At 35.9% G+C, this 18608-nt stretch overlaps 1 protein-coding gene across 1 annotated transcript in view; it reads left to right on the plus strand.

Annotated features, from left to right (window-relative positions):
* CCSER1 (coiled-coil serine rich protein 1) overlaps positions 1 to 18608 on the plus strand; it is a 1196779-nt gene that overhangs the window by 72699 nt on the left and 1105472 nt on the right. The window contains exon 3 of the mRNA XM_063108818.1: positions 14423 to 14516. Coding sequence (XP_062964888.1) covers positions 14423 to 14516 — 94 coding nt within the window. The remainder of the gene's footprint in view (positions 1 to 14422; positions 14517 to 18608) is intronic.

Raw genomic sequence — 18608 nt, forward strand, 5'->3', positions numbered from 1 at the left:
ATATTTTGAGTTACACAAAACCATAAGGTAAATCAACACTTAGCAAAGAGCAAGCTTAAATACTTTGTGGCTGCTATGCTGAAAGTTGAAGTTTCTTCTATAATAAGGGTTGAGTATGTTTCATTAACCCAACCCAGAAATCAAAACCCAATAACTAGCCACAGAGCAGTAATTATAAAATACAGTCAACCCTTAGTATCCATGGGGGATTGGTTCTAGGAACTCCCACAGATACCAAAATTGTCAAAGTGCTCAAGTTCTTTCCATAAAATGGCATAGTATATAACCTGTGCATATCCTTCTTTATACTTTAAATCATTTCTAGATTACCTGTAATACCTAATACAATGTAAGTGCTATGTAAATAGTTCTTACACTGTATTGCTTAGGGAATAATGACAAGAAAAATAAGTTTGTATGTGTTCAGTACAGATGCAAATTCTTTTCCCAAATATTTTTGATCCAGGGTTGGTTGAATCTACAGATGCAGTATCAATGCATATAGAACCCATGGATGCGGAGGGCCAGCTGTGTCATCATGTTAAATGCTCTTTCCTAAAAGTAGTAGTGAAGTCACATTATAAAATATATATATGCATTGCTGATGTATTCTCTTCTCTTCTCCACTGCATACGTAGGTGTGTACAGCTCAACTCTTACAAACTCTATGTAACCAGTCTATTTCTATGCCCTGTCTTTGATGGTGTCATTTTGAAAATATATTGTCAGTTGTACATCTTCCATGTTTTGCAATTTATAATTTATCTTTCTGACCTAATGTGATTTACTTAAAGACACATACCAAGTTAGTTGGTGTTACTTTTTTTCTCCAAGTAAGAAGGCAAATATAAGTAATTGTAAGGCAAGTATCAGAATGTTTTTTAGACCCACACAGGGAAGTTTGATTGAGTGTCTTCTATAATATCTATATCATACATTTTTTAATAATAAAAGTGTTTTCTTTTTGGCCAATGTATAGAATCTCCCATGGTTAGAATATGGAGAAGGAAATGTGTATCCTAGCAGCACATGATCATAATGTAGAACGACTAGAAGAATGTAGGCTAGACTGTGTCTTATTAATTCGAGTAATCCTCTCTTCACTTTTTTGACGAAGTAATGATCAAAGCAGTTATTCTATGTCAATTTTATTATATAAACAACTATTAACGTCCAGCCCAGCATGCCAGATCTCTCCTTTTAGATATTTTAAGCCTGTTTGGATAGTGCCTTGACTGAACTATAACAGCATAGAAATGCAATTAATATCTTCTTTATTATGTCACAATTAATGTTTTAATAATTTAATCTCTTTTGATGAAATTCTTTTTCTGAAAGCAATACTTCCTTGGGTAGTGATATGTCTCAGCGTACTTTATTTTTAGCAGGATCATAATTATTATCTATATTGCAATAAAATGATAAGTAAGAGTTATTTTAGAACAGGCATTATGAAATGGTTACATCTTAATGGAGTGATCAGAGCTCTTTTTTTCAACTTCGTAGCTTAGAAATTTAATTTTATTATTTCAGCCAATAGGAAGCAGGCTCTGGAATACTGATTTACACTAACAATACACAAGAGGCTGATTATAAATGATAGTACCTTTTTATTTATTTGTAAGAGATTGATATTTCTTTACTATAATACAGTTATCTGTAAGGTCTATGAGGAAAGAAACAATGCCTACTAGGTCCACTGTTGTATCCCTAGAGCTTAGAAAATTAATGTTTGAATTGCTTCATTAATAATTATTTAGTTTATTCTTAATGACTCCTGATATCAAGTCATTTGGGAGATTGCATGAGTAATTAGTATTGCTAAAAAGTTTTTAAATGTCTGCGTAGAGAATACTTATTAATACTTGTATTTGGTTTAATATCCAATTTACTAATATTATGAATTTAGTTAATAATTAGCATTTCCTTACAGTTAAACAATCAGCTCTTCTCAAAATGACACATAAATCTTACATACCAATAAATTAGAAAATATATTATATTTTTGATGGCCTTTATATATGGGTTTAAATTTTGTATAAGCAAATTCTTTCCAATGTATAATTACAATGCCAAGCCTAACCTATCAATTTATTTTAAATGCTTTAAGCACTTTTATTTTTTTCTTCTATACATGTATCTTTTTTTTATGGTTCTGTGACTTTAATTGACAAATGAAAATTTTATTGATTTATGGTGGTCAACGTGTTTTTGATATATATATGTATTGTGGAATAACTAAATGAAGCTAATTAACATATCCATCATTTCACATACTTATTTTTTTGTGGTGAAAACATTGTACTCTTTTAGTGATTTTCAAGCATACAAAACATTATTATTAACTATAGTCATCATGTGTGGTGGACAACAGATCTCCAGAATTTATTTTTCCTAACTGAAACATTTTACCCTTTGGTCAATATAACCACATTTTATGCACGTCTCCTTGCCCCACTGATTTGCTAAACACCATTCTACTCTCTGCTTCTGAGTCTGACTTTTTTATATTGCACATGTAAGTGAGATCATGCAATGTTTGTCTTTCTGGGCTCAGCTTATTTCACTTAATGTAATGTCCTCTACGTTTGTCGATGTTGTCGCAAATGACAGGATTTCCTTTTTTTAACCACTTTTAAAGAAGAAAATTGTACATATTACAATGAAAGCAAATCAGTATGCTTATCCTAAAACTCATTACAAATGTACTAATACTAGGCATTTACATGTCTTTTCATTTTTTCCCTCTCTTCTTACACTTTGTAGATGTCGTATTTTTTTAAAAAAATATTTCCCTGGGATTTCAAAAATATTTGACTATTTTTGCACTTTCCTAGGATTTAGTAACCATACTAGACTTAAAGGAAAATTTAAGATGGACTTATAAGATAAAAATTTAATCTCTTAAATTAGCAAATTCTGGGTTGTTGACTCATGATTTTTTTGTCAAGTAATTGGAATTATGTGTGCATTCAGAGAAGATTCAAACCCAAGGTATTGGCCATCAGATTGGACTTTCTCTTTACAATTGAACTCTACTTGTAGGCCTTTATGCCTTTATTTATTTATTTTTTTAAGTTCAAACGTAGCTTTTAATTTTGTGTAGTACTGGTGTCATCTCACAAAATGATTTTCTTTTTAAGGCCCAGTTGCTCGTATTATGTAACAGCTTTCCCATTATTATGATATATAGACCTGGTATGTTAACATTGTTGAAAATTCATGAACTCTGATTGTTATTTCCCTGTTATGAAGGGCTATCTAGCGTTTTTTTTTTTTTTTTTTTTTTTTTTTTTAAATTTTATTTTGTCGATATACATTGTAGCTGATTATTGCTTCCCATCACCAAAACCTCCCTCCCTTCTCCCTCCCCCCCTCCCCCCCCCGACAATGTCCTTTCTGTTTGCTTGTTGTATCAACTTCGAATAATTGTGGTTGTTATATCTTCTTCCCCCCCCCCCCGGTTTCTGTGTGTGTGTGTGTGTATGTGTGTGTGTGAATTTATATATTAATTTTTAGCTCCCTCCAATAAGTGAGAACATGTGGTATTTCTCTTTCTGTGCCTGACTTGTTTCACTTAATATAATTCTCTCAAGGTCCATCCATGTTGTTGCAAATGGCAGTATTTCATTCGTTTTGATAGCTGAGTAGTATTCCATTGTGTAGATGTACCACATTTTCCGTATCCACTCATCTGATGATGGGCATTTGGGCTGGTTCCAACTCTTGGCTATTGTAAAGAGTGCTGCGATGAACATTGGGGAACAGGTATACCTTCGACTTGATGATTTCCATTCCTCTGGGTATATTCCCAACAGTGGGATGGCTGGGTCGTATGGTAGATCTATTTGCAATTGTTTAAGGAACCTCCATACCATTTTCCATAGAGGCTGCACCATTTTGCAGTCCCACCAACAATGTATGAGAGTTCCTTTTTCTCCGCAGCCTCGCCAGCATTTATCGCTCAGAGTCTTTTGGATTTTAGCCATCCTAACTGGGGTTAGATGGTATCTCAATGTGGTTTTGATTTGCATTTCCCGGATGCTGAGTGATGTTGAGCATTTTTTCATATGTCTGTTGGCCATTTGGATATCTTCCTTAGAGAAATGCCTACTTAGCTCTTTTGCCCATTTTTTAATTGGGTTGCTTGTTTTCTTCTTGTAAAGTTGTTTGAGTTCCTTATATATTCTGGATATTAATCCTTTGTCAGATGTATATTTTGCAAATATTTTCTCCCACTCTGTTGGTTGTCTTTTAACTCTTTTAATTGTTTCTTTTGCTGTGCAGAAGCTTTTTAGTTTGATATAATCCCATTTGTTTATTTTTCCTTTGGTTGCCCGTGCTTTTGGGGTCGTATTCATGAAGTCTGTGCCCAGTCCTATTTCCTGAAGTGTTTCTCCTATGTTTTCTTTAAGAAGTTTTATTGTCTCAGGGTGTATATTTAAATCCTTAATCCATTTTGAGTTGATTTTAGTATACGGTGAGAGGTATGGATCTAGTTTCATTCTCCTGCATATCGATATCCAGTTATCCCAGCACCACTTGCTGAAGAGGCAGTCCCTTCGCCACTGAATAGGCTTGGTGCCTTTGTCAAAGATCAGATGGCAGTAAGTGTGTGGGTTGATTTCTGGATTCTCTATTCTATTCCATTGGTCAGTGTGTCTGTTTTTATGCCAGTACCATACTGTTTTGGTTATTATAGCTTTGTAGTATAGCTTAAAGTCAGGTAGTGTTATGCCTCCAGCTTTATTTTTTTTGCTGAGCATTGCTTTAGCTATTCGTGGTCTTTTATTGTTCCATATAAATGTCTGAATAGTTTTTTCCATTTCTGAGAAAAATGTCTTTGGAATTTTGATGGGGATTGCATTGAATTTGTATATCACTTTGGGTAGTATGGACATTTTCACTATGTTGATTCTTCCAATCCAAGAGCATGGAATATCTTTCCATCTTCTTGTATCCTCTCTAATTTCTCTCAGCAGTGGTTTGTAGTTCTCATTATAGAGATTTTTCACCTCCTTGGTTAACTCAATTCCTAAGTATTTTATTTTTTTGGTGGCTATTGTAAATGGGCAGGCTTTCTTGATTTCTCCTTCTGCATGTTCACTATTGGAGAAAAGAAATGCTACTGATTTTTGTGTGTTGATTTTGTATCCTGCTACTGTGCTGAAATCATTTATCAATTCCAACAGTTTTTTTGTAGAGGTTTTAGGCTGTCCGATATATAGGATCATGTCATCTGCAAACAGGGACAGTTTGACTTCATCTTTTCCAATCTGGATGCCCTTTATTTCCTTCTCTTCTCTAATTGCTCTGGCTAGTACTTCCAACACTATGTTGAATAGAAGTGGTGAGAGTGGGCATCCTTGTCTAGTGCCTGTTCTTAAAGGAAAAGCTTTCAGCTTTTCCCCATTCAGGATGATATTGGCAGTGGGTTTGTCATATATGGCTTTAATTATGTTGAGATACTTTCCCTCTATACCTAACTTATAGAGGGTCTTTGTCATGAATGAGTGCTGAACTTTATCAAATGCTTTTTCAGCATCTATAGAGATGATCATATGGTCCTTGTGTCTGAGTTTATTAATATGGTGTATCACATTTATTGATTTGCGTATGTTGAACCAACCTTGCATCCCTGGGATGAATCCCACTTGATCGTGATGAATAATTTTTCGTATGTGTTGCTGTATTCTGTTTGCTAGTATTTTAGTGAGGATTTTTGCATCTATATTCATCAAGGATATCGGCCTGTAGTTTTCTTTTTTGGTTATATCTTTACCTGGTTTTGGTATCAGGATGATGTTTGCTTCATAGAATGAGTTTGGGAGATTTGCGTCTGTTTCAATCTTTTGGAATAGTTTGTAAAGAATCGGTGTCAATTCCTCTTTGAATGTTTGGTAAAATTCTGCTGTGAATCCATCTGGTCCTGGGCTTTTCTTTGTTGGGAGCCTTCTGATAACAGCTTCAATCTCCTTTATTGTTATTGGTCTGTTCAAATTTTCTACGTCTTCACGGTTCAGTTTTGGGAGCTTGTGTGTGTCCAGAAATTTATCCATTTCCTCCAGATTTTCAAATTTGTTGGCGTATAGTTGTTTATAGTAGTCTCGAATGATTCCTTGTATTTCAGATGAATCAGTTGTAATATCGCCTTTTTCATTTCTAATTTTTGTTATTTGAGTCTTCTCTCTTCTTTTTTTTGTTAGCCATGCTAATGGTTTGTCAATTTTATTTATCTTTTCAAAAAACCAACTTTTTGATTCGTTGATCTTTTGAATTGTTTTTTGGTTTTCAATTTCATTCAGTTCTGCTCTGATCTTAATGATTTCTTTCCGTCTGCTAACTTTAGGTTTGGATTGTTCTTGTTTTTCTAGTTCTTTAAGGTGAAGTGTTAGGTTGTTCACTTGCCATCTTTCCATTCTTCTGAAGTGAGCATTTAATGCAATAAATTTTCCCCTCAATACTGCTTTTGCAGTATCCCACAGGTTTTGGTATGATGTATCATTGTTTTCATTAGTTTCAATAAACTTTTTGATTTCCTGCTTGATTTCTTCTTGGACCCATATGTCATTAAGTAGAATGCTGTTTAATTTCCATGTGTTTGTATAGTTTCCAAAGTTTTGTTTGTTATTAATTTCTAGTTTTAATCCATTGTGGTCTGAGAAGATACATGGGATAATTCCAATTTTTTTGAATTTATTGAGACTTGATTTGTGACCTAATATGTGATCTATCCTGGAGAATGATCCATGTGCTGATGAGAAGAATGAATATTCTGAGGTTGTTGGGTGGAATGTTCTGTAGATATCTGCCAATTCCAATTGGTCTAGAGTCTTGTTTAGATCTTGTGTTTCTCTACTGATTCTTTGCCTAGATGATCTGTCTAATATTGACAGTGGAGTGTTCAGGTCCCCTGCTATTATGGTATTAGTGTCTATTTCCTTCTTTAGGTCTAATAGAGTTTGTTTTATAAATCTGGCTGCTCCAACATTGGGTGCGTACATATTTATGATTGTTATGTCTTCTTGATGGATCAGTCCTTTTATCATTAAGTAGTGTCCCTCATTGTCTCTTTTTATGGTTTTTAGTTTAAAGTCTATTTTGTCAGATATAAGAATAGCCACTCCAGCTCGTTTTTCTTTTCTGTTTGCATGGTAAATCTTTTTCCATCCTCTCACTCTTAGTCTGTGTGAATCTTTATGGGTGAGGTGGGTCTCTTGTAGGCAGCATATAGTTGGGTCCTGCTTTTTGATCCAGTCAGCCAGTCTGTGTCTTTTAATTGGGGAATTTAAGCCTTTAACATTAAGAGTTGTTATTGAAAGGTGTTGATTTATTCCTAGCATTTTATTGGTTGTTTGGTTGTCTTAGGTGTCTTTTGTTCCTTGCTTTCTGATTTACTGTTTGGTTTCTGTGTTTGTTGGTTCCTTAGGTTGTAGATAGTGTTTTTGTTAGCTTGTTTTCTCTTCATGAATGCCATTTTTATTGTACTAGCGGGTTTAGATTTTTCTTAGGTTTTTATGGCAGTGGTAGTTATTTTTCAGGAACCAAACCCAGTACTCCCTTGAGGATTTCTTGTAAGGGTGGTCTTGTGGTAGTGAACTCCCGCAGTTTTTGTTTGTCTGAGAAATATACTATTTGCCCCTCATTTCGGAAGGATAGCCTTGCAGGGTAGAGTATTCTTGGCTGGCAATCTTTGTCTTTTAGTATTTTGAAAATATCATCCCATTCCTTTCTAGCTTTTAGGGTTTGTGATGAAAAGTCTGATGTTAACCTGATTGGGGCTCCCTTATAGGTGATTTGACGCTTCTCTCTTGCAGCTTTTAAGATTCTCTCTTTGTCTCTGAGTTTTGCCAATTTGACTATGACATGTCTTGGAGAAGGCCTTTTTGGGTTGAATACATTTGGAGATCGTTGAGCTTCCTGGATCTGCAGATCTGTGATTTTTCCTATACCTGGGAAGTTTTCTGCCACTATTTTGTTGAATATGTTTTCAATGGAATCTCCATTTTCCTCCCCTTCTGGAATACCCATGACTCGGATATTTGAGCGCTTGAGGTTGTCTGATATCTCTCTCAGATTTTCTTCCATGTCCTTGATTCTTTTTTCTTTCTTTTTGTCTGCTTGTGTTATTTCAAACAGCCCATCTTCAAGTTCAGAGGTTCTCTCTTCAACTTCGACAAGCCTGCTGGTTAAACTCTCCGTTGTGTTTTTTATTTCGCTGAATAACTTCTTCAGTTCAGCAAGTTCTGCTACATTTTTTTTCAGGACATTGATTTCCTTGTATATTTCCTCTTTCAGATCCTGTATACTTTTCCTCATTTCATCATGATGTCTAGCTGAGTTTTCTTGTATCTCATTCAGTTTCCTTAGAATTATCACTCTAAATTCCTTGTCAGTTATTTCAAGGGCTTCTTGTTCTATAGGATCTAGAGTATGAGATTTATTAACTTTTGGTGGTGTACTTTCTTGATTTTTTGTATTTCTGGTGTCTTTTTTTTGGTGTTTATTCATTGTGGCAGGGGGTTTCACAGTCCACCGGTTTGAGACTAACGACTAACTAGGATGTTGCTGTGGTTGCCAATTTGGTATGGCTCCCGCCGTGACTGCTCAGTTGGCCTCTAGTGTCTTGTGTGTGTGGTTGCCTCGGGTCTTGGGCTTCTCCGGGGATCCACCTTTCTGGTCAGCTTGTACTCTGCTGGGCTGGTGGATCACGCACCACAGGGTGTGTGATCTCTGTTGAGCTTTCACTTTCTGTACAGGACTTCTCCCCGTTCCGTGTGCTCTGGCCCAGGCTGTTAGATGGTGCAGTGGCGACCCCACCGGGTGTGTGGTTTCTGTCGAGTCTCCGCCTCCCTGGCCGCACGTCTCCCCCCTCTGTGCACACTGTGCTGGGCTGGGGTGTGTCTTCTGCACCCCTCGTCTATCAGCTGGGCCTTCAAGACCCTGCTCAGCACCGCCTCGCCCAGGAAGTCTACCAGGATTCTGCTAGGCACAGACGACCGGTCTCTCTGGGTGCCTTTGTAGCACTGTGTAGATCTTTCTCGGGTCTTGTTCACCTTTGTATCCCCCCAGTATAAACCGAGTCTAGTGCCCGCCTGCAGCCTGCTCTCCGGCAGGTTCTAGCGGACCTGGGAACTCTCCTACCACACTATTCCCAACCAGAAATTCGTTAGGCTTTTTTCCAAACTGGTGGTCGCAGAGATGGTATCTGCCTCCCAGTAACAGGAAGTTTACTGGGCCGGAGTCCAGGGTGTGGTGGAGTGACAGTCGGCCCGCCCGTATTTCCTAGCCCTCCCAACACTGGTCGGGACGCCCCACACCCCCAGCCCCGCCAGAGAACCGCGGAGGGAGTGGGAGAGGAGGCCGGCCCGCAGGGTCCGGAAAGCCCCGCGCCAGGCCAAGCAAATGGGCTCAGTGATGGCCGATCAGGGCGGAACTGCCCGCACCTGGGAAAATGGAGGCAGCACTGGGGCAGTGAGTGGCCTGGTGGTGGAGGCGGGTGCCGGGTGGGCAACCACCCCCCGAACAGAGCTGTGCCAGGGATCACTCACAGTGCTGTGCCAGGTCGGGCGCTCGCTCTGTCTCTGGTTTGTTGCCTTCCGTGTTCTCGGCGCTGCTCCGTGTTCTCGGCGCTGCCGCCTCGGGCTGTTCAGTCGCCGCGCCGCTCGGGCGCTCCCAGGAATCTTCTTTAATGCCGGCCTGAAACCTCGGATCCTGAATAGGGCAGCTGGCCGCCTTCAGTGCGGCCCCAGCCTCCGGGATCCTGGCTGCATCCACAGCAGCCCTGGCGCCGTGCTCCCTGCTTCAAGACTCGCTTTTGCAGCTAAGAATCAGTTCTTTTCCTGCTCCACACTTCAAAGCTGTTGCCGGTAAATGAGGCAGCCTCTCCTGCCGGGGGCAAAGTGGCGTTGAGCCCCCACGACTGGCCAGCAGCAGCAGTCCTCCCTTAAGAGATGGCCAGAGGAAGGACCACAAGTTTCCTGGCTGCCTGAGGCCCAGTGGCCACCTTTTCCACCTCAGCTACTCCGCGCCAGCCGCCGCAGCCGCCGCCATCTTGAAACTCCCTATCTAGCGTTTTGATCTACCAGGAGATGAGAGACTATTTCTGCTTAGTTATCACTCTACTTGTATGTTCTGCTAATTTATCAGATGTCTGAAATGCAGTTGGGCCCTCTAAGATTTGGGATATGATTATTAGTGTTAATTCATTGCTGGATTCCTTTTCCACTCTATTATTATATGTGACCATCGGTACTGATCAATCCTTTCTATTCCTGGTAGAGAATTACTTTTGGTACCACTACTTTATTTACAGGTCCCTGCTTAAACAGACAGAGAGGAACACATGTCTACAGTTTATAGGCATGCATATAATTAGAAACACAAAATACCCATATATTAACCAGTTTTTAAAACAATAGAAATGAAAGATTTTCTACCCTATTTTTGTTTTCTTGTATTATTAATGCCTCTTTATATACTTTATATTAGCTTTTCTTTTTGAGTTTTATGAACTCATAACCTTCAACATACTCAAATTGTTCCATTTAACTATATTGATTATTATTATTATTATTATATTTTTAATGTTCATACTATCAGAGATTAGCCAGGGAGAAGTCATTTAAGTTGCTTTAAATACAGCTTCTGACTTTTTTTATTTTTAGGTGAACCTTATTTTCTAGCAACAAAAGGATTTTCCAGACACGTTGTATTTTCTTTTCCTTTCCTAATAATTAAGGAACCCTGGTTCTTTTTTTGTTGGTGGATATTGTGCAACAAGTATCCATATGCTAGAACTGCCCAGTAGTGCTGGCTGTGGTCAAGAGTACTGTTGCTACTATTGGTCTCTTTTAGGGAGAGATCTGGAAAAAAATATTTTTATAAATTTATGAGTTCACATCGATTATCTTCTGTAACATATCATGTTTCTGTCTCTTCTTTTATTATGAGGTTTCACCAACTTCAAAGACTCTGTATACTAACAAGAAAGTTGCTTTGTAAGCAAGATATCAAAGCAAGGCAATTTAGGAGTAGATTTAAGAAGCAATTCATCTAGACCAGTGCTAAATGGTTCAAATGTTAAAAGTCACTTGCAAAATGAGAATAAATCAGAACAATATAGTGAGTTTTTAATATTTGATTTGTTCACTTTATTGGTGTCAGTTTCTTATGTAGAATGTTGGAATAGCAGTGGCAGGGTTTTAAAGTATATCACTGTTAAAAAAAATCAAAACCACATTGAGATACCATCTAACCCCAGTTAGGATGGCTAAAATCCAAAAGACTGTGAACGATAAATGCTGGCGAGGTTGCGGAGAAAAAGGAACTCTCATACATTGTTGGTGGGACTGCAAAATGGTGCAGCCTCTATGGAAAATGGTATGGAGGTTCCTCAAACAATTGCAGATAGATCTACCATACGACCCAGCTATCCCACTGTTGGGAATATACCCAGAGGAATGGAAATCATCAAGTCGAAGGTATACCTGTTCCCCAATGTTCATCGCAGCACTCTTTACAATAGCCAAGAGTTGGAACCAGCCCAAATGTCCATCATCAGATGAGTGGATACGAAAAATGTGGTACATCTACACAATGGAATACTACTCAGCTATAAAAACGAATGAAACACTGCCATTTGCAACAACATGGATGGACCTTGAGAGAATTATATTAAGTGAAACAAGTCAGGCACAGAAAGAGAAATACCACATGTTCTCACTTATTGGTGGGAGCTAAAAATTAATATATAAATTCACACACACACACACACACACACACTCACACACACACACACACACACACACACACAAACCGGGGGGGGGGGGAAGAAGATATAACAACCACAACTACTTGAAGTTGATACGACAAGCAAACAGAAAGGACATTGTTGGGGGGAAGGGGGGGAGGGAGAAGGGAGGGAGGTTTTGGTGATGGGGAGCAATAATCAGCCACAATGTATATCGACAAAATAAAACTTAAAAAAAAAAATAAATAAAAAAACATAAAATTTAAAAAAAAAATAAATAAATAAAAATAAAACCTTATTTTATTTTATTTTCAAACTATGGGTGAATGTATTAATTGTCAAAATTCAAAAGGGGGTTGAACAAACACACCTTGAAAAGTTGATGAAATCCATGGCTCCTTTGATGGCCACGTTTTGCATCTTGCAATATCAATCACTAAACAGAGACTTCTCATTTCTGCAAAAGAGCTCTGGTCACTGAGTTTGGTTCAGATGTCTATCTTGGACCATCTGCCAAGGACAAGGAGTTTAGTTCATGTAAGAATCTGGTAGCTCCCTCAATAGCTAGGTAGCTAGGGTGGCGTGGTTCCAAATGAAAGAAAGGAATGCTGTGAAAACCATGTCATAGGAGATTACAATGTGTAAGATGTCCTTAGCATGATAAAAAAAGGTAACTTAATACTACAGAACGGGTGGCTCAAACATCAGAAATTTATTTTCTCACAGTTCTGGAGGCTGGAAGTCCAAGATCAAGGTATTGGCAAGTTTGGTATCTCGTGAGGCCTCTCTCCTTGACTTATAAATGGCCCATCTGCTCTCTGTCTTCACGTGGTTCTACACATCTTCCCTCTGTGTTTTCAAAACACCCTGTGGTCTATGCCCTAATATCCTCTTATAAGAACACCAGTCACAATGGATTAGGGCCCTATCTCCAAATACAGTCACGTTCTAAGGTCCTGGGGTTAGAATTTTGTATGAATTTTGGAGAGAGGCAATTTAGTCAATGAATTCAAAATCCAAGTATAAAATTATTTGGCCTAATTTGAAGCTGGATAAATTACGACACTTTCACTATAAAATATACTTTTTTTTTTTGCCTGTGTATTCCTGACTACCAGATTAAGATTCTTTCATTAAGATAGTGTTTAGTAAACATTAGTATCTAGCATTGTCATAAAATCTCCATTTTCTAAACTCTTCCTTTTCTACATTCAACTTCAATTGTGTTTCTTTTGGTGTTTTAATCTTGTATTTTGCATTTTTAATATGACATCTTATATTTTTTTGTCTATATTTTATAACATCTTTTTGATATATATAAATAATTCTTATTAGGTTATCCCTGCCACCGTATGGAACGGAGCTTCTAATAAACAGTTGATTTTATTTATAGTTTAAATTATGAGTTACCTTCATTGGGAGAAAGGAGCAATTAGTCTTGGCAATAATTATCACCTTTCAAACCATTGTGCTCTATTCATGAATCATACATGTTTCTAAAGTTTAATAATGTTTGATTCCATTTGTTAAAGTGAGAGTGGTTTATTTAAAGTCCCAGTGTCCTTATTTATAATACGAAGAACTAAAGTATTCAGTTCCCATTTGAAAATATTATTAGCCTTCCTTTAATGAATATTTACTTTGTTAAATATAAATTATGGTAACATTCAAATCAATTAAAAAAAGTGATCTGAAATGCTGTGGCATCATTTAGTATGTAGGTTTTTTTTCTTGATCCTAATTTTGACACTTTTGTTATTTCATTCTTAGTCTCTATATGTAAGTTTTTATTTTTCTTAAAACATCTGTCACCTATCTATGCACACAGATGCACAAATCAGGACTTTATTCCTTCCTCCCTCAAGAATACCTATCTCTGCATATCACCATCTCGCACAAAGACTTCTCAATATATCCTTCTCATTTATTTTGCTATTTGCTCTTTTGCAAAAAAATATGAAACATAATCTTAGCTCTGATTATTATGGTATAATGAAAGTGTATATTAATTTTTAACCTAATTGATATATATTTCTTCTTCTCATTCCTCCTAATCTAAAGCAAATGATTGATAAGTGGTAACCGGATTCCTACTTCCAAATTTGGTCTAAATTAGTGTTTCACAGGTGGGACTGTACACAAAATTTGTTTGAGAAACAGTTCATTAAATATGTCAGAAGAATGTTAGATTTGAAATATTAATATTAGAAAAAGGAACTAAAGTTTTATTTCATAGACTTCTGTGTTTTTGAAAAAAACTTTATATTCATTTTGTACGTTCTTAATGAATAAATTCTTTTTTTAATGATCATTAAAGAAGTTTTGATTAAAACAAATACTTTTCTTTTTTTCTAGTATCTAGAGGTAATTTCCTGTATTCTAATATTGCTGATACCTGCTCATACGTATTTCCATTTCATTATGTCACATGTCCTTTAAGAAAGTTAATGTGCAAATAATTGGAAAAGTTAAGAATTTTTAGAATAACTTTTGGAATTTTTTATTGGAGTGATAATTTTAAAGTCTTTGAGAGTCAAAGAATTTCTGGAATTTAGTTAATACTTTTCATTTCCAATTTTGAGTTTTTTCTGCCTATGGCCTTTGCATATAGATATTTCCTCAGTTTCTCAGTGCTTTGGTTTCTAACTGTTGGTTTTGCTTTTTCTTCAGGATGTTTTGAATAATTTGGGATCCTGTGAACTGGATGAAGATGATCTAATGCTTGATCTAGAGTTTTTAGAGGAGCAGAATCTTCATCCTCCTGGTAAGTGCTGAACAAATGCATAGTATCGTACAACTCTAATCCTAGTAAATTAGCTTTCATTGATAAGCTAAATATTGCTCAGCTGCCTTCAGTATTTTTAATCCCCAGTTTTTACATTCTATGTGCAAGGAACATGCCAGGCACCATAGATACAGGATACTGGTGTCTTAGATGATTTTAAGTCTACTATGGAAGTGTAAATTCAGTTGGAAGATAACTATAAAATAAGAAAAAACTACAAAACAGGAATCTTTTCAAAGAAGGAAATGTTTTAATTAAACACAACAATGAAACAAAATTAATATTTTCTTTTTTTGTGTGGAAGAAAACAATGATTATAATCCCATTTTTCACTTATTTTATATAACCAAATGGAATTTTTGTGGATCAGAGTTTACTGTTGTAAATATTAGCCACTTCAATAACAATTACATGGGTTAATGTTGATGCAATAAGGTTGACTTCAAAATTAATAATTACCAATAGCAGCCACAAACATACACTCATAAACACACACATACACATAGAGTTATAGTATGAGATAAATAAATTCATGTTGAATGAATTAAGAAGGGAGCCCACTATATTTGTAGTTTAAATTTACATTAAAGCATAAAATGTCATGTCTCCAAATTCAAAATTTACTCTTTGAAGTAGTTGTAGGTACTAATTGTTTATTCAAAGTTAGATATTTGACAGTAAAGGAAAGCTTTTACACTCACTGTTTTACTGCTAACATTGTCATTTTCGAGTTAAAGTACAAGTAACATTAAATTAGAGATTTAAAAACTGGAGTTTTACTACATAAATTTGAGTAAATCCACCTCTTGGATATTGGTGTCCTTATTTTTAACTTGTGGGAACTAGATGTAATCTCTTGCTGTAACAGTTTATGATGAATTTTTGTTCATATATTGTCTTTATATCATAGATAATATTAGATTAACATTGTCAAAAGAGGGTAATAGCAATAGTTATATTTTCTTACACTCTATTTTAAGCTAATTTTTTAAAGTTGCTTTTTACGTTTTTTTTTTAGTTGAATACCAATTTAGGATAAAAATTTCTTGGGACAATTTTCTGCAGTTGATTTGATGGATATCCTTTTAAAAATGCAGATTTTTCTCACTTTTATGCAGACAGCTTCTATGATTTTGTCATTCATGTGTATTTGTCTTTAAAAAGTTATACAGGGTAGAAATGTGAAAAGGTACACTCCTTTGAAAGTAAATTTGTCAATATGTAGCAAAACTATATGTGTATTTACCTTTAGATCCAACTTCTAGATGTTTAATCCTATAATATTGTCAAAATACAGAGTAATGTATGCATCTAACTATTCATTGAGAAATATTTGTAAATATTGGAAACATCTCAAATGTCCATCAGTGGGACACTTATTGATTACACAGTGGCATACTAAGGAATCATTAAAAGGAATAAGGAAGGTGTTCATGTCTGCAATGGCATGATTGTAAGGATATATTGTTGATGGAGAACTTTACAATGATGGATTAGACGGCAGTGTCTAAACCCACTGATAAAATACCCTAACATCGCTAAATGTGGAATAACTAGACATTTTGTCCCTCTTGATACAATGCTGAGAGAAGTACACAGCACCACCTCTGAAGTGTTCTTGCTCCCTCTCCTCTCCCTATCCCCCTTCCAGTAAGTAAGTACTTAAATCTACTCAGGAGGCTGGATGATGATTTTACAGGAAATATTGGTATGGGCAGAGAGAAAATGTTAAATGGCATGATAAGGTTTCTGGCAACCAAATTTAGGAGGTGGGGAATTCTACAGGATATATGTTCTGTTTCTTCAACAAATAAATGGCATAATCAAAAGGAAGGGGTGATAGTTGTAGATTAAAAGTAGAACTCAAACAACTTTACAAGAAGAAAACAAGCAACCCAATTAAAAAATGGGCAAAAGAGCTAAGTAGGCATTTCTCTAAGGAAGATATCCAAATGGCCAACAGACATATGAAAAAATGCTCAACATCACTCAGCATCCGGGAAATGCAAATCAAAACCACATTGAGATACCATCTAACCCCAGTTAGGATGGCTAAAATCCAAAAGACTCTGAACGATAAATGCTGGCGAGGCTGCGGAGAAAAAGGAACTCTCATACATTGTTGGTGGGACTGCAAAATGGTGCAGCCTCTATGGAAAATGGTATGGAGGTTCCTTAAACAATTGCAAATAGATCTACCATACGACCCAGCCATCCCACTGTTGGGAATATACCCAGAGGAATGGAAATCATCAAGTCGAAGGTATACCTGTTCCCCAATGTTCATCGCAGCACTCTTTACAATAGCCAAGAGTTGGAACCAGCCCAAATGCCCATCATCAGATGAGTGGATACGGAAAATGTGGTACATCTACACAATGGAATACTACTCAGCTATAAAAACGAATGAAATACTGCCATTTGCAACAACATGGATGGACCTTGAGAGAATTATATTAAGTGAAACAAGTCAGGCACAGAAAGAGAAATACCACATGTTCTCACTTATTGGAGGGAGCTAAACATTAATATATAAATTCACACACACACATACACACACACACACACAAATCGGGGGGGGGGAGGGAAGAAGATATAACAACCACAATTACTTGAAGTTGATACAACAAGCAAACAGAAAGGACATTGTTGGGGGGGAGGGGGGGAGGGAGAAGGGAGGGAGGTTTTGGTGATGGGGAGCATTAATCAGCTACAATGTATATCGACAAAATAAAATTAAAAAAAAATAAAAATAAAAAAATAAAAATAAATAAACCCCCCCCCCCCCAAAAAAAAAAAAAAAAAAAAAAAAGTGGCAAATGCAATGTGATATCCTTGTTGGTATACTTTTTAAAAAATATATAAATTGGGATTTATTTTACCATCAAGTATGGGGAAGGGAATATATGAAACAAAGTTGAAAAATTGTTGAAGATTATCAAAGCTGGTAAAAGGTGGATGGGGTGAAAGTTTAATGGGTTAATTATAATATTCTCTCTACACTTGTGTATTTATGAAAACTGCATAATAAAAATAATACAAATTAATAATTGAAAAAATTATTGCTACATATAAAGTAGCAATTTCAGTTATGCTTGGTAGACAACCATGATGAAGAGCGAAGAATGACTTAAAAATCTGAAGATGAAAAAATTATTACACTAGTCTAAAGATGAAAAAAATATTACTTCTATTCTCATAGAAGTAGAGTGTAGAATAATAATACCAGAGGCCAAGAGGGGAAGAGGTAGCGGGGGTGGAGAAGTGGTGGAGTAGCCAGTAAAAAACTATGCTATCTACCCTAAGGGAATCATCATGTAGTATATGGATGTATTGAAAGAACACACTGTACCCCACAAAAATCTACAAGTAAATGTTAAAACTTAAAAAATAATCAAAACTCTAAAGATAACTTAGCTCATTGTATTACCTTGGGGACATAAATTAATCTCTTTAAACTCTAACTTTTTTTATAATTAATATTGTACTATGTACCTCATTAGGTTATTTTAAAGAAAAAAATGATATAATTAATGCTATGAATCTCTCAAGTCTAATTCAAGGTGTATGTTGTTTGGTTGAAGCCAAAAGTAGAGAACCATATAAATCAACTGAGTTAACCAAATTGTTCATATGATAGATGGTGTCAGTTTGCATATTTAAAGTGAAGTTGTGATGGATGAAATATTCTTAAAGTGTCTTAGGTTCGTTTAATGTCACTTAATAAAGTGTCTTTTGAAAACCTATTTCACTTTAAATGCCACATTATTTGGTTTAAAACAGCAAATATATATTTATGTATATTAGCTGAGAAAAGAATTTCTGTTTGAACTGGTTTTATACAGTTTATTCTCTTTATAAAGCAACATAATTAAAGGTCTTCCCAGATTATAAGAAGCTCATTATTGATAATTGATAATAAAAAGATCACTAATGCTAGACATTCTAAAATGATGGTTTTAATAAAGAAAAGTGATTTTCAAAGTCTGAAAATTAAAATAATGATACCACTAAATTCTACTTCTTATATTACTGAAAATCATTAAGGGGTTTTAACAAACTTTGTTAAGA

The sequence above is a fragment of the Cynocephalus volans genome, chromosome 9, assembly GCF_027409185.1.
Source record: "Cynocephalus volans isolate mCynVol1 chromosome 9, mCynVol1.pri, whole genome shotgun sequence".
Taxonomy (NCBI): Eukaryota; Metazoa; Chordata; class Mammalia; order Dermoptera; family Cynocephalidae; genus Cynocephalus; species Cynocephalus volans.